Consider the following 17,788-nt stretch of genomic DNA (forward strand, 5'->3'; position numbering starts at 1 on the left):
TTGCAACAGCAAGAATGGCAGTTAAGATTAAAAAATAGCTCGCATTAGGCACATTTTTCCTCCCACGTTAATAAAGTTAAATTGCCTCTTGAATTAGATTCTATGGCAAATTTCTATAACAGAAGCTTAGAGCTGACACCAAATTCATGTGTAAGTGTATAAATAAATTACTTCATTTTAAAAGCTACAGAAGACAACTGAAGATGTTCATTGTTCTAGAAATTGGGCTAAGGTCACCTATTTAAGCACCTGGCTTTCACCTTCTGCTTTCATAAAGCTTTGATTCTTGCATTACTTGTAGATATCCTACCAAAAAGGTGGTGAAACATTGCTAATCTCACACCAAGATACCTTTCTTTAACATAGATTTTGCACAGGCAGGTACATGTCTCTGGGCAGCAAAATCTCAGCACTTGCTGTTAAAAGCTCAACCACCAGAACAACGTGGATGTCCTATGGATCTTTTCCCAGCTGCATACCTGACTGCACCTGAGAAGAAATGAAAAAAAAAAAAAAAGAGCAGAGGGTATGATTAACTGATTAACTCCTATTTATTTATTTTTGCAAAAAAACAAGGAAGAAAATAGTCATAAACTTTAATCTGCTCTTACAAATTAATCATGGCTTAAAAGTATAAACTGAGTTATTTTATAAACTCTCTATCCATTCAGAACTATGTGAGATGCTAGGAACACAAATGCCATTCAGCTTGCACATCTCTGTGAGGTCCAAGTCATATTCTTTCCCCTTCCTAAGAAAAATTCGGAAGTGATGGGTTTGGATCCTTCAAGTCCCACAACTCCTTCCCTTAAGTCCAAGATCAGTTTGGAGATGATTGGTGAGATTTTTCCTGCTTGTAACACTTGTTCTTCACATTAAGAATGTAACTGTGGCTGTTTGTTTGCCTGCATGAGTCACTGGAAACTTCAAGATCTTGCAAGCAGTTTTGTCAAAATATAAGGAAAAATCCCATTCCCAGACTGGGAACTGCATCATGGAAGGGTTGTGGCTGACTACTGGCAGTGACAGAACCCCTACTGCCTATGGGTTACATTTTTTTTCAACAAATGAAAAAATAATGTGAACTCACTGTGATTTTGGGGGAGGAATAAATTCACGATAATACCATACACCATCCAATCATTCCTGTTGGACAATAATCCCAGTTTCTGGCCTGTGAGCTGTTCACAGAAAACATGCTCAGTCTTGCCTTCAACACCATTGATGCTGAGTCAGTTCTAGTAGGAAAACAGCAGAAACCTACCAACAGAAAAACATCACCACTTATTTTGCAATGTGGAACCTATTTCCAAACCATGTCACCCTCTGCAGGCATGGCTTCCTGCTACCCAGTTATCTCTTGCCACTGGCATCTCCTGCTTTGGTAGCTATAAAAAGACAAGAGTTACAAGAAGTATCTTCATTGTTAGGAGCCTAGGCATGATCCAGGCATGCAATATGTTTACCACAATACAATGAGATAGTGACATATTTAATTTCAAAATTATCTGGGACAACTATGTTGCTTGCATTGGGTCTATCTGATGCTGCATGAAAGCAGGGTTCCCAAGATGAAAAGATCTAAGAATTACTCACTATTCCTCTTCTTATTCTTTGTATTATTGTCTTACTATTAAATCACTTTTATTATACAATTTGATGGCATGCCATTCTTACTGAGATTAGGGAAGGACCCTGCACATTCCCCATGCAAGAACAGCCAGTGACACTGCTTCCGTACTCTCCTACCTCTACACACATCTCCTCAGCAGGAGGATGTTGGCCTCTTTGCTGCGGCCATTAGGACCTTGTTCTCAGTGGCCTGGCAGGAGGTGGCTGGACTCACTGCCTTTAGCAGCTGGGATAGGTGATAGCTGGTAATAGGAGGGGGTGACTGGGTGTTCAGAGCCCTTTGAAAGTGGGGAAGAAAGGGTACCACTAAACCTAGGTGCTGTCAGTGTGAGGGACGTGGAAGTGCATGAAGGTGGAGACATATACCAGGCATGGGCAATAGCCCAAGGATTAAAACCCCTCTGTGTTATGGGACTTACTGCTGTGGGAGCAGAGTAGGAATTCAGTTTCTCATTTTCTTCTGCTCACACTTTTTTGCACCCAAACTGTCCTAAAGTGCCTGCTTCTCCCCAGAACCTGCCCTCCTCTTTGGTGAGCACTGAAGTCCAGGCAACTTCTGAGGTCAGCAAAACTTGTACCATGCAGCAGGCTAACCCTTGAGGGACCTAATACACCCAGGGGCAGCTTATGCAGTGCTTTTGCTGGCCTGGCAGGAAGGATTAAATCCACTTCTGCCTTTTCTCTACTCTGTAACAGTTCTGTGTAGTCTCCTGGAGCAGCTGTTTCCCAGGTTCATCCAAAAGAGCAGATTCTCTTTAATACTCCTGGAAGCATTTGTCATCTAAGAGCCAAGCTGTCATAACATAAATTCCAAGTTACAGCTGGAAATTACTTTCACAATTAGAAAGGGCAAAGACTTTTGCTGCTGAAGCCGAGTGTTAGGCTACCAGCTGAGGAACACCAAGAGGGACCTGGAAGATGCCCTTGCATATACCTCTTTCCTTGGATTGCATTTCCAGTCCGTCAAGCTGTGGAGGTGGTGCCTCCGCAGAGAAGAAGTTGTGCTCAGGTTGTGCTCTGAAGGGGCTTTTGCTTTGAATTTATTCCTCTCTTTGGTCTGTCACAGCTCAGATTTAGGAACTTCTGGACATACTTCTCCGAGGGAGAGAGAAAAGTACTTGAAAGGTTCTGGGGAACAACTGAAGAGTTATCTAAACCAAGTTTTAGTAGAGGCTGAATGTTTATTAGAGGCAGACCAGCAGTTTATTGTATTGTTTTTTTCCTTTGATTACAAGTGATAATTATTTCCAGAATGCTTTTTCAGAACACTTTGGTAGTGCTCATGAGATAATGGGACAGAAAGGAAGACTGGGTAACAGGTGTGTGCAAAAGAGCCCAACAAAAATCAGCTAAAAATTAGAGACCCTTTGTTGTACAATATAGCTATTGATAAAAAAACCTTACTTTGCCATTAAATGTAGTTCTGGGTGGGATTAGTAACTGGTTTTATCAGTGTGCCTTCTTCTGGGAACTATTTTAAATTCCCTATCCCAATTCCAGCACATATTGTGTTAATGTATTGTGTCTCTGGTGTTCGCAGTGTAGAAACCACAGAACCATAGAATGGTTTGGGTTGGAAGTCACCTTAAAGTTCACCCAGTTCCAACTCTTCTGTCATGGGCAGGGACACAATCCACTAGACCCGGTTGCTCAAACCCCTCTCCAACCTGGCCTGAACACTGCTAGGGATGGGGCAGCCACAGCTTCTCTGGGCAACCTGTGCCAGTGCCTCACCACTGGAATTTTTCCCCCAGTATGCCCTGGTATCTGGTCAGGAGAAATGATCATTTGAGAGTGGGATGGGTGGTAAGGTGGGATAGTGGAATGTGAAGTTATTAAATACTATGGATGAGGAAAAGCCCGGCACTGCTGACAGCTATGGGTGCCCCCACTGCCCTCTGGGGTCAGGAGGTGACCTCATGCTCCTGAGGGGCCTGAAGGGAACCTGCCATTAACACAATAGCTCAGCCTTAAGCACAGCAACACAGACAAAAGCTGAAAAAACATATTTGGTGTTCACTTGGAGTTTACTTAGGCGCAGGACAGCAGAGCGGATCCATTCAGACTGGGCTTTCTCTAGTTTTAATTTTCCCAAATCTTCTTTTTTGCCAAAGGCAATGTTTTTATCCATAGGTTGCTATCCACAGATGGCTAGATTAACATACTCACTTTGTGCTACATCATCCTAAATATCAGGATTTTCCATTCCTTTGTAAATGAAACATTAAGCCCTTTCCTAATTCATGAAAACTGGTGAGAGAGAAAACAAGATTTTAAGAAGTTCCCTATAACTGCTTGAGTATTCTCTGCATATTTACAAATAGCTTTTTTCTTGTCTTAGCAGTGCTCAGTTCCTGTTTATACAGATGGTTTTGGGGGACTGTATAAACATGCACGAAAGTGCAGCACCCTAAAATACTTCCATTCTCACACACACTTCTTAACTCAAGATCTTGATTCAAGATCTTACCTGTACCACGGCGTTCCATTTTTTCATTGGATTAGTTTGTCACAGACTAAGAAATTTCTAATATTCAATTTGTAACACCCAGTGCACTCACTTGGTGTAAATGTGTAGTGGAGTTATACTTGATTAAGAAGCTGAGATTCTCATTTAATGTCATAATCATTCATTAGAAACACAGGTTAGGAAAGAATTATATTAATAGTGCCATGTCTTGAACCAGGGGACATTATGATTGCCTGATACTTTGTAATTCCCAGCAATGAATTGTGGAAAAGGGACCACAGTAACCATCTTCTCCAAGAACGTATGTACTCAGATGAAATTTGAGAAGAATCTGTTTTCTTAGGGAATGATTATAATGAACACTGAAAAACAGTGATGTAGTCCTGCAGAGTAATTCAACGTATATATTTGAGTTACAAGTTGTACACAGAGCTGTTTAGTTAAACTGTAATAATTGAGTCAGATGATAAAGTCCAGAGCTGGATCTCAAGATTCGTTCTCTAGCTCTGAATGGAATGGAATATTCTGATGGGGATAAATGCATGTAATAATAAACTGGTACTTATCACTGCATGGATGTCAGACAGCACTCTTCAGCATGCTGCAATTTGAAGAAATGGTTAAATGCTGTTATAAAGCTGGAAGCTGGCAGGATTTTATGTTGCACAGATGCTCCTTCTTTGCCTTTCCTTTGTACTTGGCTCCCAACTGGTACTTGTAATCCTGCACAGAGGATTCCTTAACCTGACCTCTATGATTTTAGAACAAATGACACTCTGGCTCTTGAAATTTGTTGACTTTTCCCTCCACAGATGTTTTGCTTTCCTCCTCCTTGCCTGTCCTGAAATTTAAGAAGTGCCTGGTGTGAGCAAACGACAGATCTGTTGGAAGGTACAGATGTGGAGTGTTATTTATTTGCAGTCTCGAAGGCCTTTGATAAGGTTTTACGGCAGAAATTACTCATTTTTTATCTTCTTAACCCACAGTTTTTTCCTGTTTGCCTGTGTTTTGAATATAAATTGCTATGCCTTCTCATAGGGTTATGTGATAAGAAATAGCTTTATTTTATGAGTATGGAATTTTTTATTATTTCCCTGAATTTGTTTACTCCAATCCATAAAAGCAACCAGCCAACCAAGCTGAAGTTTGAACTCGGCAAGCAGCTGCCTCAGATTTGAAGAACATACTTGCAGCTTAACTCTGCTCATTCAACTCACACCCACTATTGTATTTTAAAGCACAGTTTCACATGCAATTCCATGCAGAGAAGCACGTTTTCCTAAAAAATAAGCAGTGTGCCTTGTAAGCAGGGATTCGCATTTGAGAGACACTTCTGACTGAAATTCCCTCATCTCAACCAATTTATTTTGGTTCTTTTCCAAGGAAAACCACGTTCCTTGCTGCTACCTACTTGAAATATTCGTTAAGGAGCATTGTAGATACAAGCTCTGCAACCTGACAAACCTTGAAACAGGAAAGCCCAATGGGGATGCGCTTTCCTGAGGTATTAAAGAAACGTTTTGAGGAATTTTTACAACCCGTTTGTCATAGTTTAAGCTAGTTTCAAGAGGTAGCTGAGCATTAAAAAGGTGTAAAGGCTTCCTGCAGGACAAAAGTAGTCAACCTCATAGGTTACCTATCAAGGAGGGAACTCGTTTCATTTACAAACACGGCTGATTTGCTGTGTTTATATGGAGCGGAAGCTCGAAAAACATCAGCACGGGCATGAAGTTTCAAAGTTGGGGATAACAAATGCCCAAGGAAAGCCTCAGCAGCCTATATTCTTTAAAGCACATGAAAATATCAGCCGCACAGGAAAGCTGCGTGCTGAATCAGCTCAGTAACGCTTTCTCTCCCCACGCACTTTTACCTTGTTATCTCGGACACTCACCTTTCCCTTCTCCCTTTCAAGTCTCAGTTCATTAATTACACCTTCCCAGAACGTTTTAAGACACTGGAGTGGGGGCTCGCCGCACGCTGCGCATCAACCGCAACGCGCGGCCGGGGCCGCCGGGGCTTCGCGGGCGGTTTCGCGAGAACGGACACGTGTGACTGAGGTCCCCAGGCGTAAGTGTGCGAGGGGGGTGTGTGCTTGCGACCGAGCCCCGGCGGTGCGGACGCGGGGCGGGGCGGGCGGCCCGGTTATAAGGCGGGCGCGCTCGGCGGGGCGGGCAGCATCTCTCCCGGCGGCAGCGGTAACGATGGGCAGCGGCGATGGGCGGTTGCTGGCAGTGCTGGCGGCGGCTTCACTGCTCTGGGTGTCGGGGCAGGGCCAGCCCCGAGGTGAGCGGGCGGGAGTGCGCGGCTCTCGGGGTACTTAGTGCCGTGCCGTGCGGTGCGGTGCAGTGCAATGCAATGGAGTGCAGTGCAGTGCCGTGCCGTGCTTGCGGAGTTTGCCTACAGTCCCGAGGCAGGCTTTCGTCCCCGCGGGGCAGGGGGAGCCTTGGCGGCGTGTCCTGGGCAGAGCCGGTACGGGTGGCTGTACTGTGCGGCCAGGGGAGACCCACGAGAGGAGGCGGGCTTGGGTCCGGCGGTGCTGGCCGCCTCGCTGCCACGCTCTTTCCCCTCCTTCATCCCTCCTCTCCCACTATCTCCTCACTTCGCAGCCGCCCTCCCCCCCTTCCTGGAGCCCTTTCTTCTCCCTCGGCGGCGGGGGCCACTGCGCCCTGCCGCCTCCGGGGCCGCCCACTCCCTTTGTGGGAGCCGAGGGCGGCTGTGGAGCAGCAGGAACCCGGGGAAGGGGCGGCCGGGCGGGGGACTGGCGGCAGGACCTGTTCCCCACAGCAGCGCGCCCCAACCAGGCGGACCCCTCAGCACAGCCCCTGTCCTGGCGGGAGACGGGGCCGCAGACGCGGGGATCTCGCTCAGGGGAGGGAGAGGGCAGGCAGGCACGAAGGAAACCTCACGTCTGCCGCTAATGTAAGGCAGATCAAGCTTTGTTGGAAGGAGTGAGAGGATCAAAACCGCTTTACAAGTATGAGGCAGGGGTAGCGTGAGGATACGATGGCGATAATTCACGAAAGTTTTCTCTTCTTTTGCACGTGGGGCTCGGCGGTGCATTGCCTCCGGGATGCCTGAGCGCTCCACGGAAAGGTCTTGGTTTGCGAATAACTTCATCGGAGGCATCCTCTTTGTTCAGAGCGCAGTAGCCTGTGTTTTCTTACCGAGACTGAAGGCAGGGAGCAACAGCAGTTCGCTCGCTGTTCCTGGGTCAACAGTAGTTGACTTCGGTATGCTCGGTTAGGAGAAGAAGCGCTGGTAGGGACCAGATGCTTTTACCTTTGGCTTGATTCAGCTCCTGCTGGAGTCAACATCAGAATTTCTGCTGATCTCTACTCCCTGCACACTACTCCCCAGCTGCATTTGTTCTCTCTTAAAAAAAGAGTGTGGAAAATGGTCGGAAAGCATATGTTGTGCAGATGCATGACTTAGATTTCTTTATGGTGAAGTGTGGTGGTCAAGATGGATACAGTGTGGGAGATTAGCATCTGGAAGGTTACACACTGCAGTGTGTTCATTAGAATCATTGTGTGTACAAACCATCATTGTCCAGGTAAGGACACAAAATCAAGCCCAAGTAAATTCCAGAGTCTCTATATTTCAGCTGGTAAATACATACACCTTGGTTATGAAAATTCAATCTTAGAAACAAATGAAAAGCCAGACAAAATGATTAACAAGTTTTCACTTTTTTTTTGTAAGGTACTATTATGCACATCAAAATAACTTTCACTATTAACTCATATTTGAATATGCATGTTAGCACAGTTTTAAGAGGTAGGAATTTTCTTAAAGCTGGTCAAATACAATTAAGAAGAGTCCATACCTTTTTTGTAGAAATTTAGTGATCTTCTGCAGCTTTTGCAAATAGTTTAGTGCTGTTATTCCAGCTTTTATATAGCAGGTCACATTGTTAGAGGCATCCTGATAAAATGCACATTTTTATATTAGTGATGGAAGGTGCCAGTATCTTTGATTGCTCCTAAGCCACCAACCTGGGGCTATTTAAATTCATAATTACATTTTTGGAGTTGAAAGATCAGGTCAGGAGACCATTATTCCCATTTGATTAGGTTGACAGAATTTTTTCTTTCTCAGCATGAGAGCACAGATCATCCAAGGAAGCAGTGAGTATCAAACCCTGCTGGTGGATAATTGCTTTGCAGAGACCAGAATTCAAGATAACTGATCCTAAAACAATGTGAAGAATGCAATGCAGATTAGAATAGCCCTGTTGCTTTTGCAGAAAGTAAACAACTGAAGTTCAAACTTGTAAGCATTGTAGTGATGTGAAAATACAGTTTGTGGTGAGGCTGGAAAAATTTCTCAGAGCCGTTGTGAGAACATTGGAGAAGTTTTGGGGAAAGGCATATTGGCATGACCATGGAGAGTACCTTGATAGCACTTCAGTATTTCTTGGGATTTTTTGCCCTGTCAGTAGAAGAGGAAATGAGTGTACAATGGTTGCAAGAGTCTGTTAGAAAGTGCTGAAGTTCAGTCTAAGAAAGAGAATTGCAGAATTGTAGTTACTACACTGAACAGCTCTGAAGATTAATAGTTGGTTCTTACAGCCTAAAGATTAGTATCTACATACCTGTAAAATGTAGTTGGTGTTTTAATTACAGGTGTTTTGTTAAAGTGTCCTCATCATGTTGAAAAGTTGAGTTTGTATTTTCAGTTATGTCTTTTGTTTCCACTTACTAACTTTTCCTGAAGCATTTATACTATGGTTTGGATCTAGATGAGAGTAATTTTACAACCTCAGAAGCAAATAGCCATTTCAGAGGCTTATGTGCAGCTTTGCTCTGCTGGAATGCATTCTTAATTACACTGGAGGTAACAGTTACACAGCCCTACATAGTAGAAAGGGAAATCAGTTAATGGTTTTGAACACTATTGCCTATATGTCATAAATTTCATTCTGTCCCTGTCAGGTGATTTTTCTGTAATTAAGAAAAACATCCTGCTACTGTAAATGTGTAGTAAGGGTAACTTTCAAGGCTGTAGTTTTAGACTAAATATTTCCTCAGCTGCACTCATCTCAGCTTATTTTTGTTAACTGGTGTGCTGTACTATCCTGCTCAGTTATTCCTGCCTGGAGGTTTGGAAACAATAGACTTTAAGTGCTGATGCTGAGGGAATTGAATGGCCTCAAGAAGGTGACTCAGGTGTTTCATCTGGGCAGAGCTGGACACATGTATTTATCATACTTCTCATCACTTGGGTTTCAAACCTACCTTACTTACAGAATCTGGTTTGGTAATTTAAGTATGCTTAGGCTATGACTAATGCAAAAATTATGACATTATAGTCAGCAGAAACATTTTTTGATGAAACAAGTGATATGGTTTGCATGTAAATCAGATTGTTGGAGCACTTGCCGAGGAAGTGGGAGATTTAGGTTAATCTCCTTAGTTTGAGAGAGTTTGAACCCACATCTCCAATTTCTGAATATACTACCAAGTTGGTGTAACACGTAATGCAGGGGAGGAGGAAGTGTGTATGAAATCTCTCCAAACTGAGCTACTGTGCAGCCAAGAATGCAAATCTAATGTGTGCAGAGAATGGGCAAGAAAAAACCTGATGTTGTAGTTGAATCATTAGGGCACTAAAAGGATGGAAGGAGAATCCAATTGCAGGCCTTACTTTCTTTTGTTTACTTGCTGCAAGCAGTAATCAATCGGGTGTCTGAATTCAGGATAAGAACTTTTTTTGTTGTACCTGTGTCTGCTGTATTTTTACTGGGACACTCAAGCCTGGCACCACTCAGCAGGATCCCACCTGGTGGAGAAAGACTTTTTAGTGCCTAATTGAGGATGGCAAATTGGTTCCTCAGAGGTGATGTGCCTAGGCAGGTAGATCTTGGTTTGTCTTGCTACAGCCTTATACAGTCAAAGGTGTTCTGTACATTGATATGGTTTCCTCTGACACTTCCAAAACTGAGAGTCAGACTTCCAGAGTGTATTTGGATGGCCATAAAACTCTGAAGAAAGTCTTCTTCCACTTTCAAGATAAGCTGGGTTTTGCATTCCTAAATGCTTTTTGTATAAGATGAAAAAAAAATGCCGTAGGTACTTTACGGTATTGCAGGTTTGTGTATGGTAATGGCCTGAATAGAGCTTGTTTCCATCAGTCTTAAATACCATTTTTTCATGAAATCTGCAGCAGAAACATGAAGTACCTTGAGACTTGTAGGAAACTTCAAGGCAGTGCTGTTTGCAACTGCAGCGTGAAGCAGGAGTTAAAAATATGATGGGAGTCTGAGGCAGAATCACTTAATATTGTGGTAAGCCAAAACCTTTTATTTTTGGCAAAATTGGGCAGAATGGTATACTTGGCTTAAGTTCTCAATTTTTCCCTCTGTCAGAAACCTCAGGTACAGTGAACCTATACACCCTTTGTGTCTTCATGCCGGTTAAGCAGTAGAACCACAAGATATTTATTAACTGTCCACGCTCTATTTAACCTGTTAGATTATGTGATAAGTTCCATATCCACACACACAAAGGAGCACAGAGAAACAAGGTGGGGCAACCTAGTAATGAGCCTACAGAAATGAGCTACTGGAGGGAACAGGAGATCCAAGGCAACTGCTGGCTAGACCACGGGATCTAGGAGCCAACCAAGAGACCCATCTGCATGTTTGTGTCTGCCTCAGATAACTGGAGATTGGAAGATCCAGGGCCAGCTGTGTGGCAGACTGAACATACAGGCCAGTAACTAGAGGGATCCATAGTGAGTGTGTTTTGGTGTGTTGGGTGTGATGAGGTGATGGTGTTGTGTATGAGGAAGTCTATGAACCAGTGGCTGGAGTGTGGCTACAGGCATCAGGGGCTTACATACGCAGGTGTCAGCAACTGGAGAGACCCTAGCATTTAGGAAGGGGCAGTTACTGGCCAGACTGAGAGTCCAAGTCAGGCTACTGAAGGAATCTGCACTGCATATATATCTTTACATGAATATATGTTTTCTGCTTTCCTTCACCCTGATCAGGGGGAGCAGTGAACAGGATGAGACTTGGTGGTTGCATTCATGTGTTTCTGTTCTGTCTTTGTTGATCTTTGTGACTGGGCATATGTATATGCATATATGTGTTGCATTATGTGTGTGGGGCTATGTGTGTGCCTGCTGGGAATACATTCTCAGCCTTACTACTGGCTGGATCTAGGAGCATGTAGCTGCAGCATCTGCCTCTGTTGGGCTACGGAACTTTGCACGCCACAGCAAAACCTTGTAGAAGAAGAGATGTAATTCTGGAGTTATGTTTTCTCTGATGCATTTTAGCTGCTGAGGCCTTTGTGTAGCTGACTTCATTCTACATAGTACTCTACAGAAATCAATTTTAGATGAGCTGTCTATGAAGTCGCCTCCAAGGCCACGTTGCACATCCCCAGGAATGCTGATTTTTGGGGTACCATTGCGTAGAAATGATAAGGTTCCCTAAATTCATAGAAAGCAACACAAATATTTTCAAACTTTTATTAACTAGAAATGGAGCTCAATCGTATTAAAAGGAATCTCTAGTGTAAAAAGAATAATGTAAAAGGTAATCTGAAGAAGGTGCACACTTTGCTAACTGGGGTCGGACTTGAGGATGGGAGAGAGGAATAAAGAACAAGGAGGAAATTCAGTTTTTCTGATGATCTGCAGGGAACATCTTGGACATTCTGTGGGGAAAACATTGCTCTTAGCCTTGATTAGAAAGTCCTATATTTAAAAGCTGCTTTGATTCCACCCCCCCACCCCCCCCTTATTTAAAAGAAAGCATCAGCAAGCCACAGACTATTTCTTCTTTTCTCAGAGTACAAAGGTATGTGGCAGAAAAATCCCATGAAAGCATTCTAAGTAGACTGAAGATTAAGATAAAAATAAAAATTTGTCTGTCATAAATATTTTCTTTATTCCCTGAGGGCCTAGAAAATGCATCCCTGGAAATTCAGGACTATCAGTGTGTGTTGATCAGTTGTTGGTATTTACAGCAGTTTCACACAGGATCTTCAGGTGGAGTTTGCTGCCTTCTCCTAGATGTACTTTTTCTGTACTTCAGGTATCCCTTTCTGACCAAACAGAGGAATGGTGTGTTGGAGAAGTTTTGCAAGATGAGATTGGTTAGGTCAGCTTGCAGGAATTGTGATTTGTTAATTGGCATAAACCTTATATGCACATCAATCAAACTTTGCATTTATATATGTTTTTAGGTAGTTGAATGATATCTCAGAGGCTGTGTAAGTGCCTCTGGGAACTAGGATATAGGTACAGCTCTCTCTGACTTTTGACATTTGAGGCAACTGCTTCATTTGCTTGTGGGTCAGAGGAAAAGGTTAGGTATAGCTGTACTCCTTTTTTTTTTTAGTTACTTCTGCTATTTAAGGGCTTTAATGATTTCTCAGTCATTCTGTGTTTTTTATAGGGGAAAAAACCTGCTTTTTTCCCTGAGATGTAATAATTTTATGCCCTTTTTTTTTTAAGTATTAAAAGCTGTATTCATCACAATTTTACAGGGAAACTAGAGGACTTATTTTGTAGATACAGTACCTATAAATAACACTCTAAAAATTAGAAAGCATAGAAGTGTAAGCCTAAAAAACACTTTCAAAGTGTAAGCCTTCAGTATCCTCATTACAAAGATGGGTAGATGCACATAATTAGACTTCCCCTCCTGATTGTGAAACAGCTGTTACCATTCCTGAGTTTTCCCTTGTGTTCCTGGCAGAGCAAAATGGACTTACAGGATTCTTTGGTTTTACCCCAAAACGTGATTATTTTTCTTTATTTTTTTAATTCTGTTTTAAGGTCTCCCTGGAAAATCACTGTGAGCATGTGAGCTCAGAAGGCTGTTGGAAGGGTGTGGAATACATGGCAGTCTCACCCACTGCCCTTTCCACAAGTGGTCCAACCTTGCAGGCTGTGTAAAGCGGCAGTTAGCAGGGATTGATGGACTGAGTTGTTTCGTCTTGTCTTTTCTGGGCTTTTCCTAAGAGGCAAAGCCATGAAGATCCCACTGCTGCTTTGTGTAGGCAGAGTAGATTTCAGCCTTCAGCAATTCTTTCTGTTTTATCATCTTTAACTTGTTAGCTTTTGATGATTTTTTTCTTAACTGTCATTTAATACGGTATCAACTCCACCAGAGATATTCCCTAACCAATTCTTTTAGGTTAAAGTTTCAGATTTGAAAGCTGTTTTGCAAACAGAATGTAATTCCTTTCTGTGAGCTCACTTACTGAGCAGTGAGATCCAGCCATTCTCTTAATTCCCGCATGAAAATAAAGGTTAAAAAGCTGTTTAAGAAATTGTCTTCCCAAAGTGGAAACTTTATATTTCCCTTTGATCTTCCTACATTTTTTACTGCTGTTTTGCTCCAAAATGACCATAAAGATAGATCCATGTCCGCTGCTTCTTTTATCATATAAGCTTTTATTTGCTGAAAGGCTGAGAGGACAGTTCACAAAACCAATTTCTATAGCTTTGATTTGATCACCAGATTTTCTTGTGGATCTGATGAAGCAGAAGTTTTCAGTAGCAGATTACTAGCTCTTCACAAATCAGTGGCACAAGTCATAATAAACCTTGGAATTCAACCATTGAACATAAATGCAGACTGGTGCTTGCTTAGGTTCATATTGATAGTTTATTCAGTTCTCCGAAAGTACAACTGGCATTTTACCTTCTGTCACAAAACTCATCTGATCAAAGAAGCGTGTAAAGAAATGTTTGTGTGGGACAGAGAGAAGAAAACCTAGTAGTGACTGGTGCTTCCAGTGCAGTTTGATTTTTGGCTGAGTGCTGCCCTTCCAGGGAGTCTGGAGGAGGGTCTAGGTTGTCCCCCTCACTTTGTATCCATGGGTGCCAGCAGAATGAGCTCTGCAGCCATGGCACGAAGTGGTGGGCAGGCTGGATGCCTGGGAAGATGTCAAGCTGGGGAGCCTGGCTGCACCTAGTGCTCCTCCTAGCCAGTCACTGCTGACTTCTCAGGGCTATTCCAGGTCCATCAGGGCATATCTAGACAGTGATTGAGTCCATTTGAGTCTAGCACCAGCAGTAGGCTTGTGCTTGAAAAACTGATTAATCAAATTATGCCCTCCCCATTTCTGGTTGTTGCTTTACAGAAGTGAGAAAACCAGCTCCTGAAGGTGCTTTGCTGCTAATAAAACTGCCTAAGGAAGTCCAGTGTGTTTTCTTGTCTAGTTTTCTCTTATAAACATAGAGGCAATTTCTCATTCAAATGCATGAATAGCTAATAATGTTTTGTTATTCTCCATGCCACACCTTTCATTTATTTCACTTGCCTTTGCAGTGCTGCCTTTTGTGTCCTATCTTGCACTGTTGTAAGAGGGAACAGCAAGATAGGCTTGTAAGTGTGTGCTAATGCCTCTGATGATTAGATTGTTTCTATTTTATTGGCTGAGAAGGGCTAGATAACAGAAACTTTAAGTGAAATTCCTTTCAGTAGTCAGGATCTGTGGAAACCCTGGTTTAAAATAGGGTTGTGAAATGCATACTGTTGAAATTTTTAGGATTCCTTTTATTTACTCTAACTTGAAAAGCCTCTAAAATATGCACTCAATTACTTTATTAGGAAACACCCTTTAAAATATTCTGAAGAGATAAAAATTTGGATGGGAAAATGAACGCTCAGATAAACTCCACTCACTCTGGGAGAATTGCTGTAAATTTAAATTTATCTACCAACAATTGTACAGTTATTCCTTCAGTAGTTGCTAACTAATGCTTTGGTTTGGCAAGGACCTTATTTAATTGCCCGACTAGTCCAATTTGCTTTTATGGGGTAATATTTCTCATTTACAGAACTAAGAAAAACATTTTTGCAAATAGAAAGCAAATCTAACATAAACCAACCCAACCAAACAAAACCAACCAACTCTGAGTATTTTTAAGGTTTTTTTTGGATATTAATGATTAATCTGACTAAAAGTTGATCAGAATTTTAGGAGCCATAATTTTTTTTGCTAGTGTAAAAATGTGAGCTTGTTACTGAAATGGGCTTTAGAAGTAAGCAGAATTTTAAGCTGAAACTTACAGGAATAAGGCCTTGCAAGCCTTATCCCAATTTAGCTTCCTTGAAGAAGGTTTACAGTGTGTCTGCCAACATTGTACAGAGCAAGTTTATGATAGCTAAAGGCTTGCAGCAGATGCTAATACTAGAGTCAAATGGATGACCGCTCTTGGCTTGAGTGGTTACCCAAGGGACAGCTTAGTTGCTATCATTTTTGATAATACTGTAATGGGGACATTTCTAATTGAAGTGATTCTGCAGAGTACAGCACAGGTTTTCTGTGAGGTGGAGGAGGCTGCTCTTTGCAAACAATAAGGGGATGTATGTAGCAGGGCAGGGAAATTCAAGATTAATTGCATGATGACTAAGGGAGAATAGATCTTGCCAATGTGATGAGTGATGGTATATGGTGTGAAGGCAGCAATGAAGCAGTAGGTACAAAGCATGTCTGCTAGTGGACAACTGTACTCAGTGCGTATCTTAATATGGGTCAGAGGTTGCCACACTGATCTTTAGCTCCAGGGACATATCAAAATTGCTCAGACTTTTTACTGTGGATTCTTGGTGTAAGGATCTGCTGTTTCTGTGCTGCCATGGCTAATAGTGGTAATGGACAAATCCAAGTTTGAGTATCTCTGGTAAGCTGAAAATCCTGCTGTAGTGATAGGGAAAGAAGGGGCTTCTCAGTGGTTCAGTGGCATGGAAGATGTCAGGATATTTGTCCCAAAGAAGTACTTCTGTGTACCACAAAGCACCAACTGATGATACAATCGCTCTCTAGCTTGAGCAGTCTTCCTCAGCTTTTCTATTCTTAAGGACAACAAGAAGCAAGGTGCCCAATCTGCAGCCCTACCTATATGATCACTGCATTTCCCACAGTAATCAGCAAAAATACGTGTTTCAGGGTAGGACCTAAAATATGCTTTGCAACTTCTTTTAGTGTCAGTGTAGCATTGCTGAATTTTAAATGGTACTGCTTGAACACTCAGTTGTGGTCTTCAGGTTTTTAGTATTTTCTATAAAAATTGCCCTTTGGGTTGAAATGCATCATTCTTGTTTTCAGGCCAAAGGCAAAATACTTTCAGGACACTTGATTAAAATTCCATGTAGCTGGCTGAGCTATCGAGCATTGATGGCAGTACAAAAGAGAACTTTTTAAAAAGTTTGCAATTTTGGTTGTTATTTTCCCCTCTTTATTTTTGTGTCCTTAAAATCACACTTTTTCCAGGATTTAATCTGTGTGACACAAATGCCTTTGATTTTCATGAAGGCATTTACTGTAAAAGCAATAAAATGTGGGTTTGAATGTGGTGAGGGTCTGAAACATAGAAAATGTGCAATAGGTGACTTGCTATTAATATTTTTTAAACAGTTGCAATATGTGCCCTGTACATTTGTTAACCTGTGTGCCTGGAGACCAGCAGATGTAAGTAAAGAAGGCATTGTGATTTAGAGTTTTACTTTGTTGCTTGTACTAAAATACCTAGGAAAAAAAAGTAGAAGGGTGTGTTTTGTTGTTTTTTTTTTTTGCAAAAAGCAGAATGTGTTCTGCAGCACACTGAACAGCTGGTTATAACTGAAAAAAAACCAAAACCCAAGCCCAAAACAAATCCTACAGAAGTTATTTCCCAATTAACTATTTAAATCGGAGATTGCAAAATCTTGTCCATAGAGATAAGGGAATGATAAAGTTTTGCATGCCTTCAGTGCTTCACAGTTGCAAATACTTTCAGTTCCATTTATGCTGGAGGAAATGTGCTTCCTTCTACCCAGGAAGATCTGGCAGTGATACAGATCTTATGTGCCTGGGTAATGGCTTTGTGCCTGCTGGAATGAAAACATTTTTCTTCCATGTCTGAAAAAAACATGTCCTTGTAAACCAGGAGTGCTGGTAGTTCTGAAGTGCTGAAAACTCTTCTACTTGAAATAGCTTTTGTTCATTAATGTAAAAATTCCACTTATTTTAAATGGAAATTTAACTTCATCCAAGGCAGCTGTAGTTCATAATATTAAGATAATGCTTTCATATTGAATGCACTAGTGAAAAAAAAGTGAAATTTTGTTGTTAAGTATGGCTGGTGAGTAACAAGCTTAAATGAACTAAGTGAAAAATACATTTCAGAGTTCCTTTGTAGTGTAGCTTCTTTCTGTAATACTTCATTTATGATCACAAGAAGCCAGCTGCCTCAAGGGGTCCTTAATGTTTACATGGGAAAAGAAGTAGTAACATTTTGTCTAGTTGTGAGGGTGAGTCACAGTACAAAAGTGACTGGGACCACTAAACCTTCAAAATTCTTCTCAAGCTCAGGTCTATTAGACTTTGCCAAGTCTAAATACAAATTCAGAATCAGGACAGATCTAATACACACTTGGGTCGTAACTTTCTATTTATTATAATAAATGATTCAGTGTGAAGCCTAAAGCTGCACATTTATGAATGCAAATTTAATTTGGATTAAACACAGACAAGATTTCCATTTACAAGGAAGACTGTTGCCTCAGCTTGAAAACAGGTTATAGGAAAGAAGTGCAGGGTGAGCATCTATTGAGGTAGTCATAGTAAAAGGTGGGAGGGGTGGAAAAAGGCTGCTTCAGACCCAATGTTAGACTAGAAATATTCTGTCTTGTTGATACTAGGGTACACGAATGACAAATGACTGAGGTCCCTAGTC

At 41.8% G+C, this 17,788-nt stretch overlaps 1 protein-coding gene across 1 annotated transcript in view; it reads left to right on the top strand.

Moving 5' to 3' along the window:
- Positions 1-6,266: 6,266 nt before the first annotated feature.
- LAMA1 (laminin subunit alpha 1) overlaps positions 6,267-17,788 on the top strand; it is a 101,424-nt gene continuing 89,902 nt past the window's right edge. The window contains exon 1 of the mRNA XM_057397504.1: positions 6,267-6,385. Within this exon, the coding sequence (XP_057253487.1) occupies positions 6,304-6,385 (82 nt within the window). The 5' untranslated portion in view covers positions 6,267-6,303. The remainder of the gene's footprint in view (positions 6,386-17,788) is intronic.

Source organism: Pezoporus wallicus, unplaced genomic scaffold, assembly GCF_028554395.1.
Source record: "Pezoporus wallicus isolate ANWC-B61680 ecotype Strahan unplaced genomic scaffold, APGP_CSIRO_Pwel_v1 contig_227, whole genome shotgun sequence".
In the NCBI taxonomy this organism is placed as follows: Eukaryota; Metazoa; Chordata; class Aves; order Psittaciformes; family Psittacidae; genus Pezoporus; species Pezoporus wallicus.